This window comes from Lupinus angustifolius, chromosome LG08 (genome assembly GCF_001865875.1).
Source record: "Lupinus angustifolius cultivar Tanjil chromosome LG08, LupAngTanjil_v1.0, whole genome shotgun sequence".
NCBI lineage: Eukaryota > Viridiplantae > Streptophyta > Magnoliopsida > Fabales > Fabaceae > Lupinus > Lupinus angustifolius.
Window position 1 is genome coordinate 10404763 of NC_032016.1, and position 18315 is coordinate 10423077.

An 18315-nucleotide genomic window follows, 5' to 3' on the forward strand; every position below is an offset into this window, starting at 1 on the left:
ATGATACAGTTTATATGAGTAACTACTCAAATCAAGATATTACCTATTTTTTGAAATGATTAAGTTCTCATAGTCTTGGGCATTGTGAAGTAAACACTTTTGAATATTTTGAATGATAAAATTATCTTTAGTTGAAAGGCAATATGATATCAATTAAGCTTAACCTAATTGGTAAGATTAAATAATATTGAGTTCAAGTCAAGACCATGAAGATTTTTAGGTGAAAAGTTTAGGTGTATAGAAGTATCTACTTGTTAAGGATAGAGATAGACGAAATTCCTTATGCAACTCTCTCTTCTCCCAATTTTTTATATTTGATTGTTTGTTTGTTACTAACAGTGCCTCTACAAAGGTATATGTGTGTTGGATATAACATAAGATAAGATGAAATGGTTCTAGGATTTATTAGATAGAAAGAAAAAAATATGTGAGATGGGTCCACAAACTGGTGGATGGTCCGAGTGAACAATTGGGTTATTAGAAGATACTTTGAGAGCTTTTGTCTTGAAACAAGGAAGTGAGAACCAATTTTTGCCAGTCATGAGTTTACTTAAGACAACAATTTTCATGTTAGTATTGAGATGGTACCCTATGAAGCATTTTATGGAAGGTGTAGCACACACCTATGTGTTGGCTTAAGACCGGAGAGAATGTATGTACTTCTAGGACTAGAAGTCATCCAACAAAGAACATAGACGATCAAGATAATCGAAGAAAATATAAGTATGACACAAAATCGGCATAAGAGCTACTATGATAAGAGAGAAAGAAATCTTTAAAATTCACTTCAAGAATGAGGTCATGTATTCATGAGAAAAGTTACATTATTGGAATAGGAAGAGATGAAATTTAGAAAGCTTACATCTCTATTGATTGGACTATATCAAGTTTTGAAGAAGGTTTGACCAAATAGTGCATCATATCGCTTTACCTCATTTTCTGTCATACAAATAGCGTATCAAATGTTTAATGTGAATGTTTTTGGCTGTAAGGTTTTGCCCTAGTGTCTCATGAAAAGTAAAACAAGGGAAAAAAAAGAAAAAAAAAGGTAGGTAAAAGAAATAAATGACATATATGATAAGCTAGATTTTTAAGCAAGATCCTTGAGTGTATCAAAGAGACATATAATAATGAATTAAATATTAGGTAAGAGTATCTTTCTACTCAAGAAATCCTACAGAAACTCCTCGGTTTATGTTAGCAGAACATGGCTTTTCTTTGTACTATAAAGTGACCAAACAATTAATTAATGGTTACATGCAAATGAAGAAAAACATGGCTAACATTCTCAAGTGTTTTTATGGTGTGATCCTCTTTTTTTCCTTCTTTCTTTTTGTTACAAGCCGTGAGTTATACCTCTTCTTTTCCTTCTTAATTTTATTTTTTTTCTCTCATTTATGAAATTTTTCTTTATTTTGAATTGCATCACAGAAGTAATTTCTTGTGAGGAAGATAGTGACTGTCACAAGTTGTTCCATGATGCACTTTGCATTGGTGGTTGGTGTCATTACCCTTTCTTTGTATACAGTTAAGTCAAATAATATTTTTTTCATTTCTTTCAAGGTTGTAAATACATATGCATGTTTTAAGGTTTTATTCTTATGATTTCTCTCATTGTTTGTGTTATAATTCTTTGATCTTTTGATTTCTTTAACAGATCCAGAAGGGCATTAAATTATAAAATACACAAGTGCTTTCAACTTTCTTTGCCTTTTGGATATATGAAGAAAAATAATCTTACTCAAATTTATAGAAGACAATATACATGATTATGTAATAGTTTGTAATGTAATAATTGTTTGTTCTCCTTATATATTTAGTGTAATAACTTTACAAATACTAATACATATTTTAAGAGTCAATGGAAGGAATTATGGTGAATGAGCTAGTGATTTTTTTTGCTTTGTTACCAAAGGCTTATAAAAGCAATTACTATCACATTGACTCATCCCTATTGGGCATTTGCTTTATGAAATAATCAATAATTTAACCAAAACATGGTGTAGTGGACATAAGTGAATGGGAAATAATGACTTAAACATGATTCAGAAAATGATGAAAAGTTATCTAACAAGAAAAGTTAGGTTACCTTTGGAGACAAAGTTCCATTCTTCATTAGTTCATTCTCTTCTACAACTTTTTTATAAAAACAAAGAATTAAGATAAATAAAACACATGATTATATATTATCATTACTATATTCTGATATAGTAACAAAAAAGAATGTATATATGGTGTAGGAATTTGTTATTTTCCTCTAATGATACATATGAATAATGAATGAAATCAAAAACTCATGATCTTATTAGCCTCTTCTCTTTTGAGAACAGCAAGCAATAACTCACTCCACATATCAACAGGACCTGGCATACACCAATGAGTACAATCATTATAACCCTTCATCCATTGGTTACCCCAATACTCACTAGGGTGTCCATCTGGTCTCATAAGCATGGCCCTAGACACATCCACTACTTCAAATCTCTGACCCTTTTTCTTCCCTCTATTCCTTGCTCTCTCAAACTCTTCCATTTGAATATTCCTTAGTTGCCAATCAAATAACCCATAATTTACCTCCCCTTCATTTATAGGACTTGTCCTATTACAATTCCCTCCATTGTTCCATGCACCATTCTCAAAATGTGCTGGTGCAAATGTCCTAAACAATGTAAGTGTCTTTCTACATTTGTTGCATCTATTGATGTGTTTGAATGCAGCACGAAATGCCATTCTGAGAATGTAGTCTGAGTTGTAGTGTGTGACATTTTGTTCTGGACAAAAGAGACAACCAACTAATTTACCAGCTTCATGAAGGTACATTATTCTGAAAAACCAATGTCCATCTGATATTATTGCATAATCTAAGTCAGGAAATGGTTTAGACCAATCATCATCTATTTTGTCTAATTGAATGTCAAAAATGCTGCTTCCTGAACCATTTACCATTCTTTCTTCACCTACTATTAGGAACCTGCTCCATATCATCATTAGAGTGAAGTCATAGTTAGGGAAATACCATTTCCTGTATCTATCCTCTGAGTCCTTGTATATAACCTTTGGAATTTCTTCCTGCAAAATTTCAATGAAAAGTGTGTCACTCCAATAATATTGTACTACGTAAAATTTTGTATTGTTAAGGATATGCTCTAAGTGGCTTTATTATGGCCAATGACTAAGCTTTTATTAACATATCAATCAAAAGCATGCATGCATTCAAATGATTCGTCAAATATCCTCACGTATCGATGTCTGACACGTATCCGACATGGATACACTCGGATTCGCGAATGATATGTATTCATAAAGTATCCAAAAATTAAAATAAAATAAATAAATATTAAGATATGTATCCGATTCGTTTTCACAATATAGGGTATATGGATTCGTTTTCAGTAAAGCATAGAATATATAGATTCGTTTCCAATAAAACAGGATAAGATAGATTCGTTTCCAATAAAACATGATAAGATAGATTTGTTTTCATTAATATATGATAAGATAGATTTGTTATGGAGGACAATGATTTTAGGATAGATTTGTTTTCATTAAAATAAGATAAAATAGATTTGTTATGGAGGACAATGATTTTAAATTTCCATTATGTTTTTTACTTTGGATATTTTGATTTACACTTATAATTTTATCATATTTTATGTGTTTTTATTATTTTATACTCGTATCCCTGAACGTATCGTATCCTGTATTTTAAAAAAAATGTGTATCGACGTATCGGATACGTATCGTATCCGACACATGTATCAGTATTCGTGCTTCATATCATTCACGTACTCTTTCATTAGTTTCATATATTCTCTTTGATACACTCTTTTTTATTGGATGAACTTGATGAATCCAAAATTCCAAACCTTCTCCATCCATATTGTATATGAATGAATGTTTGATTTGGCAAGACCCGATTAAAACAAAGGGATCGAGATAAGAATCCATGCATTTCAATGATTACTATCATTAAAATTATATACAGATTATATGATATATAATTTTGGTATGTTGTGATCTCTTAATGTTGAATATGTGTATGATCTCTTAATAATAAATTGCTATTTTTTTCTCAACCCATGTTAGTTCTTTTAGAGGAGATATTGATTAGTCAAACTCTTAAACAATTATTTATCATAAAACACATAAAGATATGAGTTGTTGTTTAGCATTTGTTGACCACATATGATTGTTCAAATCTTCCAGCTGTACATTGAATTAAGGGCGTTCCATAGAAAAAATCCATTTTTAAAATTATTTTATTATTAAATAATTTCAGAAGTTACAAATCCTCATTTTTTTTTCACAATTCCAGTTCAACTCCAATACACCATCCAACTCAATTAATAAATTACTTTTGTTCCTCATATTTTTATATTTCCATCCTTTTCTTTTCTTTTAAGGATACATAAATAAATGTATAATTTAATGTTGAGTTTCTAAAAATATAAGGAAGGAAAGGAGTAAATCATCTTCTTTATATCTTAATTTTTTCTCTCAATTATGAGGAGTGGAGGATGATTAAACAATAATATTTTATTAAAGATAAACCAAATTTTTAGACTGGTTTCCTAATCTATTTGTAAGCTCAAATATCAAAACATAAGGAAAAAAATAGTAATCAATATCCATTTAGCCAACAACTCACCAAAAGAAATTGCTTCTGGATACTTATCATATCACACATTCAAATAAATTGCCCATACTAATAAAATTAGTTATTTTTCTTGATTTTTAAAGAATAATATATAATCATACTCTCAGTTTATGTATTGATAATCAAATTTTTAAGTATGTATTATTAGTGTTTTCCAATATTCATTTGTATTATTAGTGTTTTCCAATATTCATTTGTATTATTTTTATTTAAGAAGAATAGAGTTAACATATTAGATGAGCTGCACATTAAAAAAACATAGTGCATGCATATTAAACCCAACTTTTGATATGTGAAAAGTGAGAAAAAATAACAAAGGTTATATAGAAAGTGTAAATTATTTTATATAAAGTTGTAACAAATTTTGTAAAAAAATATATTATAATAAGGAAGAGATAGAATATTTCAATTTCTACAAAGTCTCATTTGACGAGAATATTTTCAAAGTTATTTATTTATTAATTTTCCATATAAATAAATTGCATTAAATATTTTACAAGCCTTTCTCTCCCTTCTGTTTCCAGTTGCAAGAATCACATTCCCGTTTGGTATTTGGGTGCATGCAAAACATTTTTCAATTCAAGTTAAGCCAAAACTTTATGCTATATTTGTGTGTATGCAAAAAAATATGTACTTCAACTGATTTTCTTAAAATTTCAAATGGCTCCCTAACTAATTAAAATATTTTGTAATTGGGTCCATAAACGCATAGAAAAATATAAGACCAAATTATAAAGTTTTTTAATATTTGAATTTACCAAAAAAAGGTTTTGTTAGAATAGCTTAAAATGGAGTAATTTAAGTTAAAAAGTGAAATTGAGTTTGTATAGTCTTTGACATTAACCTGTGACAAAATGCAGACGAGAGAATCCATGTGGTTCCTAGCCACAGAGTCACCAATGAATGCCATTTTTTTGCCACGAACCATGTTGAGGAAAATTCTTGAATCAAACCTTGGAAGGTCACATTCATAAGGCTTCCATTTCCAATTGAGAAAATCTCTGTCCTTTCTTCCATGCTTGAAACAGTTCTTGCTATCAGATATTGTGGTGCAACTTGAATTTGTGTAATAGGATGATAACCCTTCTAATGATGGAACCCAATGACCCTTAAATAAATCACATGTTTTCTGTTCTGAAAAAATAATTCATATATACAATTATGTTTATTAATTTTTGTAGATGGGAAATCAAATACAAAAATATTCTATGTGAAATAGATAAATGTATATATTATCAAATATGACTAATAGAAAATTTGACTAATAGAAATTCAATAAAATAAGCATATTGAAGGATTATAAATATGATAATTTTGAAACTTACCCTTATATGGTTTAGATGAAGAAACATTTGTTGTTTGTGTTGCATGCTCTTGATCTTGCTTTTGTGACCGGTATTGAATGATGTCAGGACCTTGATTATGCAATAGAGAGAAAGGGTTTGTAGAATTGAGAAAGTAGAAGATAAAAGTGGAGGTCAACAACAAAGATATTAGAACAAAGAGTACCACACTTGTCCCTATATTCATGCATTTCTCCCTTTTGCCACTGCTATGAGTATGGAACTTGTCATGAAAAAGGGTATTAGAATACTTCATTGTGAAAGAGAAAGAGAGAAACAAGGGTGTGAGAGAGAGAGAAGAATAGTGTGTAAAAGGAGAGAACCATAAGAATCAGAATAATAAATGAAAGAATAATAAACCTAACTTCCTATATCTATAACTTCCATTTTCGGCTCATGTCTCTCAACTTGATTTCCTATTATTTGTAACATAGAATTTATATGTTATAAATGTCAAATGTAATTTTTTGTACTAAATATTGTAATTTGTAGTTGAGTTTATTCGATTGATGTAATTGGTAATTTTTTAAATTAAACATTCATATAATTGAGTTACTCACAATTATTTTTGTATCTAAAGTTTATGATTTGAGCTAAATCAGTCAAATAAATTTATCAAGTTTAGAACGTAATATGTAAGATTGTCATGAAATGTTTTTCAACTATTACTTTCTATAAAAATGATTGCACAAATTATGTATTTATCTAACGTATTAATAGACACTCTCATGCATATCAATTAACATTCTCATTGCTTGGTACTAAGTTCTCAATATTGACATGTTATAACACTACTTGAATTGTAGGGGGAAAAGTTTGATTATAATTTATATTTGAAGAATTTATTCATAACACTACAATAAAGTCACAAAATCACCTTGTGAACTATAAATATTTGACTTTCATGAGCTTGGAATTGGAAGTAAAAGAAATAGGAAAATATTTACTAGATTAGTTTTGATACAGTAAAACTTTCAAATCATGACAAAAATAAAAAAATTTAAATCCTTAAAATATAAATAACCCCACCTATTAGTTATTTAGAAAATAATGATAATTAGAAGAATTCTTATATGCAATGACAAATATTAATTATCATTGACTCTGCTCTAACTTTAATATTTATTAACCATAGATTACACTACTTAGGAGGAGGGGGAAAGAAAATTTATCATTTTTCTGATGATTTGGAGTCATCATCATGTTTTTGTAAACAAAACATAGAAAAATCTCTTTATGCCTAATTTTAGGTGATATGGTTGTCGAATTAAAGTTCTGAGTTCAGGAGTCGAATACGAATCAGAGAATATATTATAAAAAGGAAAGATATAATACTAATTGATATTGTTCTCAATTTTATTTTATAAAAAAAAATATTTATATTTATTATTTAAAGGAAATACTTTAATTAATCAACAAGTGAAAGATAGACATCCGTGGTGACACGCCTCCATCAATGGATGGTAGAGGTAATATTAATGATTATGATTATTTCTCAACTAGAAGCAAAAACACACTCCTTTTAAATTCTCAAATTAAATTTTACAATTAATTGTGTAATTTAATGATAATTTTAGATTTATATATTATTTTTTAAATGATAATTAATTAGTCATTTTTGAAAAAACTATACTATTTTTTTTATTAAATAGGTTAAAGAAAAAGGTGTAATGGGAGTCATGAATCGTCCCCCTATTCTAGAAGATGATAATTTCAATAGTAATTATTGCAACTATTTCTTAATCTAGGATGGAAGGAAAGATATGACACAAGTAACAACCTATATCTTAAAAGTTAAAATAATATTTTTATAAATATTTTTTTAGTTTTTAAAGATTATTATATAATTTGTTACTATTAGCATTTAATTATTTAACCATTATTATATTTTATTTATTAATATAAAATTATTTTTATATTATTAAAATAAAAGGAGTATTTATTATTATAGAATCGTAGGAAATAAACAAAAATATGTTGAAACAAAAGATAATAGATATTACATATGTGTGCCTTGTGTCAAAGTTTTGAAACTCTCATTCGAAATTAAACCATCAAAGACAATAAAATGATATTAAGATATCTAATTAGTTACAGATCCACGTGTGTTTTTTTATGAAAATATTTTATTAGTTTTATAAAGCCAAGAAGAATAGTTATAATATCTCATGTTAGGTAAGAATATTTTATTTAACATTATAAAACCCAAAGAATTATCAAAATGCCTTTTTTGGACAAAAAAACATTAATGTGTTTTTATAAAATCACAAAAATATTGTAATACACATAAACAGGTATATTTAACATTATAAAATCATAAAAATTAGCAAAATGCCCTTTTTGAATAAGAATTTATTAATAATTTTATAAAATCAAAAAATTATTGTATCACTTATAAATATGTATAAATAATTATTAAACATAATTCCATTTAAATTGTCTTTTTCGTTTATTTTTTATATGTAAAAATAGGTCACATTAAGTATTCATACACTATTAAAAAAGTAATATATATTATGATGGATGACATATTAATAATGTAAAAAAAATTACACTAAAAGTACATATATATTAAACTTTTAACTAATTTTTGTTACTAAAAGAATGTATATTTATACACGTTAGTGTAAATATTTATATAAGTCACAACATCATCCAATGTTTATTTGTATTATTTTTTTTTTAAAATAATAATAAAAAAACATAAATAATAGATAATATAGTGACAGTATATAAAATTTTCATACATAGTCCGTACATATATTTTTTCCCTCATTCAAATTATTTAATATTTAATATATGACATTAAACCTTCCTTAATAGTTGAAAATTTGATGAATATTTCCACTAATTTTATGATATGAGTTTTGATGATATTTCACAACTTTAAAAGGTAAAATAGACAAAGAATGGTACTAAGTGGCATAATGCAATCAAAGAACACAAGTCAGATGACTTAGCCACATTGAGCACGGAAGGTGGGTCTAGCTAGAGAAGAATAAATGGAATATTGATGCTTCGTTGAGAAATTTGGAGACTCAAATAGTTGCAATAACCATACTCTTGAGTAATCTCCAAGTTTCTCAACCGAAGAGCACTGAGTATCAACCTTCTACCCCGAAGGTTGGGGAATCAATTGATAAGGTTGTGGAGGTAAGACTAGTAGACACTTGCCAAGTTAGTCCATGTATAGTGCCAACAATCACATCATTGGGATAGATCCTCTTTTACAAAAGTTAGTAAGTACATAAATGAGTCCCAGGAAGAACACAAAAATGCTAGCATCGGTTAAGCCTAATGACTCATGCTGGAAACGATTAAATATAGTTAAACAATAGTATCAACCTATCTATGTTATATTGTTTTGACTGATCCCGCTCTATGATCCCATAAGATTATGAAGTAACGTCAAGCTAATGATATTAAAGAAACGTGTAGTAGGAAGTGGTAGGAGGCAACTCATTGTTTAAATTTCTGCACTTTAAATTTTAGCATTTTTATGTTATTTTCGTGCTGATTAATTTTATGCAAGAACGGGTGCTATGGAGCTACACTAAATCCATTGAGGTAAGAAAAAATTGCACAGAGAACACTTGCTGTGAGCACCAAATCACTAGGCAGAGTAAGCCGCGCTCAGCGCCTGGTCGGGCACGCTTAGCACAAGCAATGCGCAAAGCGCGTGGAAGGGAAAATTCAATAAATTGGTGTGTGCAACTCGTACATTGAGTGCAGCTTTCTGGCCTTGGAGAAAATCCCTCCTGCATTCAGCGGTTCTAGTTCTCCATGTTGATCATATTCAGGGGGTTTGTCACTTAATTAGTCTGTATAACTCACATCTAAGGTAGCATAATACGTTATTTTTATACCTTTGCATCTTTCCTCAAAATTAAGATCGCGTATTATGTCATAAGCATGGCATCAACAAGATGCCAAGAAAAAAATATTAAAAAAAGACACCATGTCTCTCAATACAAGTTCAAATTAACATCAGATGTATAGATTTTATAGAAATTGATGCAGACAACGTGGGGAACGGTTTGCACTTTGCATGGCCTTTTGTTTTGTTTTACATATAAAATGGGGCCACGAAGCAATCTTATTCAATATTTTATTTAATCTAACTGAGTCATAGCCGACATTCTTTACGTTTAAAATGGTAGTGGTGAAGAATGTGGAGGGCAGAGATGTAGTCAGAATTCAAAAGGTGTCCTAATACAACAATCACCTTTTTATAATGCTTCATGTGAATCATTCAAACACCACCTATTCTTCCCCTAAAGTCATTAAATATTCCCACCTTACAATATTAAAAACAGAGTACCAGTAGTAGATCAAACTGGACCCCTAACTGGATCGTTTCAGCATCAAGCATATGAATTGAATGCTTTTCCAAAATAATAAAGTGGGTCATTATTACCTATGACTTGTGAATGACACTGGTTCAAAAGGGCAACCACACAACCCGATGGTATTAGTTCCCAAATATATATTACTTATAAAACTTCAGTTTATAAATCATAAGCTTCTGCCATATCAAGACTTATAAGCCTGAACTTAGCAAAACCGTTCGAAACAGCCTCATAACACACTACACATAAATCACTAAGAACAAGAACCGCTATAGAGATACACCAAGTTATTGCATGGAGATATCTTTCCAAAGTAAGTGGCTGGAAATGTTTAGTTAATCCATTATAACAAAAGGAATTCAAGGGATTCTATACACAAATTCCAGTGTATAATAATTATAAATAGAAAACGATGAGCAGAAGCAAGTGCAAGTCAAAAAAGCAAGAGGGGACACAATGGCCATTGTGGCTGGCTAACCTGTCTGTGCAATAGATAAACAAGTCAAGACTACAACAATAACTATACATGTAACCAAGAGTTGAAAAAATGATTTAAAGAAGACAAACTGGCTTCAAAGCCTAAGTCAGTTCATACATCCAATCTTTCTCCTTCCAAACGTTCGAGAATGGATTGGGCAGCTATTTCAGAACGGTCACAGTTAAAAACACATGATGCCAAATTCTCTAGATTCTAAGTGGCCACTGCTGTTTTCAGTTAGATATGAACATAAAAAAACTATTATATTTGTAAGGGACTATCTGCGGGAGCAGATACAGACACAAAAAAACAACTGCAACAACAGCCCTGACCGTTTTATGAAGTCAGAAATGAAAAGGGTACAGCAGCAGCAGCAAAACAAACCCTAAACCCAGTATTTCTGACATTTTGCAGAAAAAACGTCGCTGCAGTGACAACATGTACAGCTTCAATACTATACTAGGCTTTAAACTTCAGATGATTAAAAGGAAAGTTCAAGGCGCAGACATAGAAGAGTGACAAGAAAATTCCTACATACAAGGTGATTTCCCATTACATATACTCAAGCAAGAGAAATAGTTGGGTTCACGCAGAACATGGAATAAGTACCACATTTCCTTATAAGATTTAAATAAACCTGAACTTAAAAGTAATAAAATGATCAGCATTGGCATGGCATTAGGGAGTATGTGGAAGAGGTTATCAAGAGAGCTTATAATGAAAACAAGTTATGAAAATAGCTCATACAGAGAAAGTAATAAAAATAAACTCTTTTTAGTTTATTTCGACAACAAAAAAACTAATAAGCACTTAATTAAGTTGTTTATCCAAACATGAGGCAAAGCTGTCAACAAATTAATATTTCGAATAGACAAGCGATCTAAATATTTTTTGGAATCAAGCTGTTCAAAAATACATTAAGGCGGGTCAGACCTCTTAATATGTTTGCTTTGAAGAGCCATGGTTCCTACTGCCATGAGGGTTGTTTGTAGCTAAATCTATCAGTTCCATCCCAACCACCATCAGGTTCCTTTCTTTTCAATACACCTGCCGCCTGAAACATCTTCATGTGTTCCTCTGTCAAAGCCTGTGAACTGGGGGCAGGCATTTGCCTCAATCCAGAAGGCAATCTATCATCTCTCCCCTCTGCATCCGCACCACTGCCAGGGCCTGAATTAAGATCCAGACTTTGACTTCCCCATTTTCTGTTGTCAGGAATCACATTACTTGTACCACCTGGGAGACTCATCACGTACGGACGGGGATATGTGGATGAGACAACACCACCCGGCCCAATAGGCTGCGAAGGCATGGTAGGGAAGCAAAGTCCACCCATCGTTGATGAATCCATGAATGCTGTTGAACAACCAGAAAAGGAGTTGGAAGATAATGGGAAATTGGTTTCAAATGGAAATCCTGGATACGGAAAGGGCGTATTAGGTGGATAAGCAACAGCAGGCGAGGATGAAAGCACTGGCCCTCTGTAGAATTCATTACCAAATGGTGTGCTACCTGTAGGAACCATGATCCGCTGTGCACCAGCACTGGCAACATAACTCTGTTCCCCTCTGCCAGGCAGAAGGGGCGGGACAGTAATTGCAGAATAAGAATTGCATGGAGGAAACCAAGAATAATTACCGAATTCAGGATTATTTGTTCTTGCGCCATGAACAGCAGAAGGAAATGGTATGGTACTTTTCATATGCTGACTACGAGCTGTGACTTCTGTGCCCACTTCATCAAGGCCCGGTCCATTATTTAAATCAAAGTCTCTTGAGACACTTCCACCATTAGATATCCCACTTGACAATGAAAGCTTACTTGGTAAAGAAGGAATGTCCACTTTGCTCATAGAGTAAGACCCAGCTTCTGGGGTCTCATCAACTCTGTTTAAATCAAGATCAAAACCCACTGTGCTATGGTCATGTGGCCTAAATTCTAAAGAACCATGAGAAGTTAAATCGTCAAAACTGAGTTCATCTGCCACATTTAAATCAAAATCTAAAAGAGGGCGAGCTTGTTTGACTGGAGTAGCATCAACAGAAGGAATATCAGTGGTATTTGATGGCACTTCTGCATTTTTCCTAGGTTCAGCAGGTCGAAATGCACTTGTAGCTGCCGATCCCTTCCATCCAAGTTCCCCCTTATTCCGCATTGGGCTTTCTGGTGGAACAACAGGTCCCTTGGCAGCAGATGTCGCTGTAATTGAAGCATACAAGCTCCCAGACATGGAAGACATAGGAAAGGGCAATGCACAAGGAACATGAACAGCAGATGAAGTAGTAGGTTCTTCCTGTTTAACAATCTCCCCCTGGCTTACATCATCTACAGGAATCCCCTCGTTTAAATCAAAGTCCAGTTTAACTGCAGTATCAGACCCAGAATCTGTACGGGGTGGATTAATACTGAATGCATGCCGTTCTAGCACAGCCTCAGATTCAATTCCATCTAAGTTACACTCTGATGTTTTGCAGACTTCATTCTCTTTTCCATGAATTGTTGGCAATTCAGGATGACCTGATAACTCAGAACAGTGACCAAGAACCTCATTTGTACCCAGATTCTCTTCAACATGTCCATTAATACCAGCTGAAACTGCTGGGTCCAGATCCATTGGTTTAGTGTCAGGCTCAACCTCACCTGACCTCACATCATCGGCATTTTCATCCCTGCATACAATTGAGGCATTACCAGCAGGAGTAGGAAGCATACCATCCTCCTTCAAATCATTGGGATCACAGTTTTGTGCAACAGGAGAGGGCTTTTGCACTGATATGCCAGTACCTGACACTTTCTCTGCAATAATCCGGTTCTCATTGCCAACATCTGATGATAACTCAGACAATTTTTCCTCTATTTTCTTGTCGACATTTACACTTGCTAGGACTTCCTTTGAAACTGACATTTTCTCATTCTCTGTAACTCTCTCATCCAGATGATCAACCTTGACATCTTCACCAAAAGAGGAACTTCTTGATTTTAATTTAGAGTCTGAACTACTGCCTGTAGCGCATTGACATCCCAATTCCCTCTGGTCATTTAAATGGTTTGTTCCTCCAGGCTCCACATCAGTCTCCTCTATTGCTGGCAATGTAGTTTCAGAAGCACCCTCTTTGGTTTCAGGCAGTAAGCAAGGGTCTTCAGCATTCTGCAAGCAATCTGTAGTGGAGAAATTCATTTTAGTTCTGCCATCACCAGTTTTTTCAACACAACTGGATGACATGGCTTCACCATCTTCAGAACCATTGTGTAACACCATTATATCAGAATGCCTTGAATCAAGCTTGACTTGCAATGGGTCAACAGACTCCAAATGATGCTCTTCAATAGCCCCCACATCAGACTGTGCAAGAGTATGAACAACTCCTCCACCAGAATGTTTTGACTTGCAATCATTGACAGAGCTAGACCCTCCAGCTTCAGGAGACTTCCTTGCAGGTGAAGCTAGTGGTGAAACATTTTTGGATCTAGATATTTCCCCTGCAGCTACAGTAGCAAGTAGGTTCATCCCATCATCGCCAGGGGAAGTAGAAGCACTTGCTTCCGAAATTTTCACACAGCTTTCAACTAATGCATCCATGGGACTTACGGATGCATCATAAATCTGCCCTGATCTAGAAACAAATCCCGATGAAAGACCAGTTGGTTTTGATGTTTCAGTTGGTTTATCACCCTCTTCACTGGCAATGCACTGCTGATCACCAATCGGAGACCCCTTACCTTCCTCAAAACAAGTCAAAGATCCATTAGCATCAGATGCATCATTTCTGAAATTTGATGCAACATTGGTCGGCGAACAATCAGTTTTAGCTTTCGCTCTTCTATCCGGACTCTGATTCTTTTCAGCAGGTGGTGAAGCTTTGCCACATGAAACAGTAGGTTCTTCAAAAGTGCCCCCACTAGCTCCCCTTGAAGGACTTCGACCAGTGTTTGGCAACCTGAGAATCAGTGGCTGACTATTCCGTTGATCAGCAAGGGGCCGATCAGGTGATTTTTCGTGGGACATTTGAGTTGGTGAGACTTTTTCAACCAGAGTATTTCTAGTTAAAGTTTTTGCAGACCTGGACTCCTTCTGAAGTACAGCAAGACCAACTCCATGTAGACCATTGCTTGACTTCCGATTTCGAGATGCACCACCATGTATTTTACCAGCACTCATTGACGCAGCAGTGGAACTCCTTGCATCTTCCATACAAGAACCAACAGTTTTTGCATGTTCGCTAGAACAAGATAAGCTGTTGGTTTGAGACTGACTAGAACCACTACTCCTTTCCTCCTTGATAGGTGTCATTGGTAGATCTGACGTGACAGCTCCAACCAACACTTTCATGTTTCGATCTTTTGAGTTACTGCCTACTGAGGTACTCATGCCTTTAACAGAGCCAGGAGTCGAAGAGGACTTGGACAATAGTTCTCCAGAATTAGGCTTTGCCTGGGGAGTTTTAGATACTGAGGGTTGAATTGCAGAGCTCTTTGCAACATTCTCGGAAGATCCTCCAATTTTTCGATTTCCAACCTGAGAAACCTCAGAAGATGCTTGCTTTGCTGGCCAAGAAACACGGTGGGTTGAACCAGATTGTGAATCAGTCATCTTCATTTCAGCCTCCACGCGTTTCTTCCATGTGTCAACTAAACTCCTAGCTTTCCTCTGAATTTCAGCATTTTTGTGAGAGCGTAAATGATTAACAGACTTTCCAACATTACAGGTCTGTAGTGCATTAAGATTCACAGGAAGCTTATCCAATGCACGAAGTAGTGCCAACAAAAAATCCTCAACAGACTTGTCAGTTTCTTTAGGCATATTACCATCACCAATTTTGCCCTTATGAACCTCCTGGAGCCATTCATCCAACACAGGCAAACCCTTGAGCTGTACAAACCAGCTAAGACAGTCATACCGGTCGGTAACTGCTATTACATTGGCCAGCATTATTCTCCCAGACAAATCTATTTTTTTATCACCACTTTCAGGTTGCATGAGCTGTACCAGTTTTTCAACTCCTTCAAAGTCCACTAGCCCACCTTTATCAGTAAATTTAGAAACCTCAGATTTTAACATGCTCTCCGGTCTAGATTGACCAGAATCTCCCTCTTCTGCTTTAACTAATCGCTCCCTTTTAGATGAATCAGATCCCTGGTCACCCCGTTCTCTCTTTTTCCCCTTACTCTGTACACCAAAAGAGCTATTTTTAATGCTATCAGAACCAGACTTCAATGATTGCGTTGATGTTGGACCATTCAACTGTTTGGGCGAACGGCCTCCAGACTGTACTGCACCATGCATATCTAGTTTTGTCTTCTCTAATAGCTGGTTAATTTCTTCCTGTAGTTCCTAAATCCATTGAAAGATCAGAATCTTATCAATAAAATACACAAAATTAAATGGCATAAAATTAATCACATCGGAAGACTGACATTAAGGTAGTTCTGATCAGTTAGCCACCATAGACAGTTGTGCTCAATGTCGTACACCCGTCTACAGACAAATGCAGATATCCTTGAAGGAAGTTCAACACCTTTACGAAGGAATGCAACTTTACACGGATGGAGTAATGATGCAGCAGATATTTCATCCTTGTGAAAGGAGTAGAAGACCTCGTTTGGAGCAGCTTCCAGGAAAATCCCTTTAGCAAGCTTCAAATCAGCAGGTCGGTAAAGCCAACTCACTTCTAAACTTGGATTTTCTTCTTTATCAAACGTTAACCTACGAATTATTCCAATAAAAGGAGGGGAATCATGGGGTGGCTTGAAAAGTGCACAATCACCAACTCGAATCTTACGTCCATCCTACAGTGAGCATAAAAGCAAAAGACAAGTTAAGTAAGTATACACATAATTGGACATAACCTAAGGATATAAAAGCAATTTTTATTGTAGTTGAAAGCAAATTAAATTAAGTGTGAAAAATTAACTTATGAAAAATGATCTAGCAAACCAATAATAATCAAGTCCCGAGAGAAGATGCCAAATGCAGATATCAACCATTAACAAACAGCAAGTGCATTAAAAGGGAAATAAGGCAATCGTTAAAACAAAAACCAATCAACACAATTACCTCGTTTCAATGCTTATAAATTCGTTCAGTAATAAAGCAATAATTAAAACAAAAACAGAGTTATAACTGAAACCATACCCCAGCCATCACCCAAAAACTGGGGTTAACCCCAACAATCACAACACAGTCACAATCTCAAAACATATTGCAAACAATAAATTCAACAATTAAAACACTACAGTTCTAAAAAAGCAACAAATCCATGAGAACAGTTTCTCTCTCATATTAACAATAACAAATCTCATATCAATATCAGCACGACAATCTATTCTAGCTGTCTTAAATTTTATTATGCATTTTATATTTTTATTATACAAAACCAATAAAACACAAACAACATCTAAAGAAGAGACATCACAGGAACGAAAATCCCTAAACATTGAGAGAGATATATAATGCCAACCCTCAAATTTCATACACACCCAAATCAGTATTTCAAAATATAAAAAAATCAAATAAAGTAGCACGCTTCACATCTAGATTAAGATCAAGGAAAACATACATTAAAATAAAACCAATACCAAGACACAATAAATTACCTCATGTTGAAAGAAAAAAATAGGCGAAAATTAAAAGAAAACATTACAAAAGGCTAAATTTTCTAGTTCCAATTAAATTTTAGCTTTCCTTATTAAAAAAGGTGAATTAAATAAAAACCGAAACCTCAAAAATTAAAGAATTAAATAAAAAAGCGATCATTACAAACAAGGAAAACGATGAAAAAAGCGGTTAGAAAAGGAATCGAAAGATAGGGTGAAAATTGAAAAGATTGCTTAATCGATGATATATACTTTGCATAAAAATTGAGAATCGGTGACTACAGTGGTCGCGTTAGAAGGTAGAGGCCACATGTGCCGCCTCTGTTTGCTGTGTTCACGAGCGAACCCATGCATAATCCTCCATCATAGTTCCTCAAAAGAAACATCAATTCCCAATCGAAAACCCTAACAATCGGGGGTCAAAACCCTAACAAAAAATAAATCAGATCGAAACAAATCACAGGGGTGGGTTTTAGGAGTTAGATCGATTATTTGGTGCTGGAAATAGAGAGAAATCCAGAGATTTTGTGCGAGAAAAACGCGATGATGAGAGAGAAATGGAAAGAGAAAATAAAAAAGAGAGAGAAAGAGCGATGCGCTTGACTCACGAGAAACGCCGAGATTTTGTGAGAAATTTTTGGTATTTTGTTTGAGGCTAAGAATGACAAATTTTTTGATTGATTGTCATGATTCCACCTCAAACGCTGACGTTTCGACGTGTAAGACATTACGATGCCGTTTTATTACAAGCTTTCCGGTTATGCTTCACTTTTTGGTAAAGAACTAATATCTTTCAGAATTCGTGGTTGCCCTTTTCAATAATCGCTCGCTCCCATGAATCAAACATTCGACATTGGGAATCTAGTCAGACATTATACTACTAGATTAATGTCT

The 18315-nt window shown here is 33.5% G+C and overlaps 2 protein-coding genes across 3 annotated transcripts; both read right to left on the reverse strand.

Annotated features, from left to right (window-relative positions):
• On the reverse strand, positions 2274-6317 carry LOC109353740 (protein ALTERED XYLOGLUCAN 4-like). Its single transcript, XM_019596104.1, has 3 exons — positions 5983-6317; positions 5502-5791; positions 2274-3069 (listed from the first exon to the last, which is right to left on the reverse strand). Exons 1-3 carry the CDS (start codon positions 6254-6256, stop codon positions 2287-2289), a joined length of 1347 nt encoding a protein of 448 aa, XP_019451649.1. The 5' UTR covers positions 6257-6317; the 3' UTR covers positions 2274-2286.
• On the reverse strand, positions 11583-18062 carry LOC109354685. Of its 2 annotated transcripts, none has more exons than XM_019597349.1 (3): positions 17674-18062; positions 16243-16614; positions 11583-16150 (listed from the first exon to the last, which is right to left on the reverse strand). In XM_019597349.1, exons 1-3 carry the CDS (start codon positions 17773-17775, stop codon positions 11795-11797), a joined length of 4830 nt encoding a protein of 1609 aa, XP_019452894.1. In that variant the 5' UTR covers positions 17776-18062; the 3' UTR covers positions 11583-11794. The 2 variants fall into 2 exon arrangements, with proteins under 2 accessions (XP_019452894.1, XP_019452893.1); XM_019597348.1 differs by having other exon boundaries at positions 11583-16159.

Bases quoted from the DNA above. Each gene is read 5' to 3' on its own strand.
- LOC109353740 (XM_019596104.1), bottom strand. From the start codon at position 6,256: ATGAAGTATTCTAATACCCTTTTTCATGACAAGTTCCATACTCATAGC. The intron at 5,792-5,982 runs GTAAGTTTCAAA...TTATTTTTTCAG, and splicing joins TTCATCTAAACCATATAAGG to AACAGAAAACATGTGATTTA. The intron at 3,070-5,501 runs GTTAATGTCAAA...GAAATTTTGCAG, and splicing joins TCGTCTGCATTTTGTCACAG to GAAGAAATTCCAAAGGTTAT.
- LOC109354685 (XM_019597348.1), bottom strand. From the start codon at position 17,775: ATGCATGGGTTCGCTCGTGAACACAGCAAACAGAGGCGGCACATGTGG. The intron at 16,615-17,673 runs GTATATATCATC...TGCTCACTGTAG, and splicing joins ATTCTCAATTTTTATGCAAA to GATGGACGTAAGATTCGAGT. The intron at 16,160-16,242 runs GTCAGTCTTCCG...CAATGGATTTAG, and splicing joins CTGATCAGAACTACCTTAAT to GAACTACAGGAAGAAATTAA.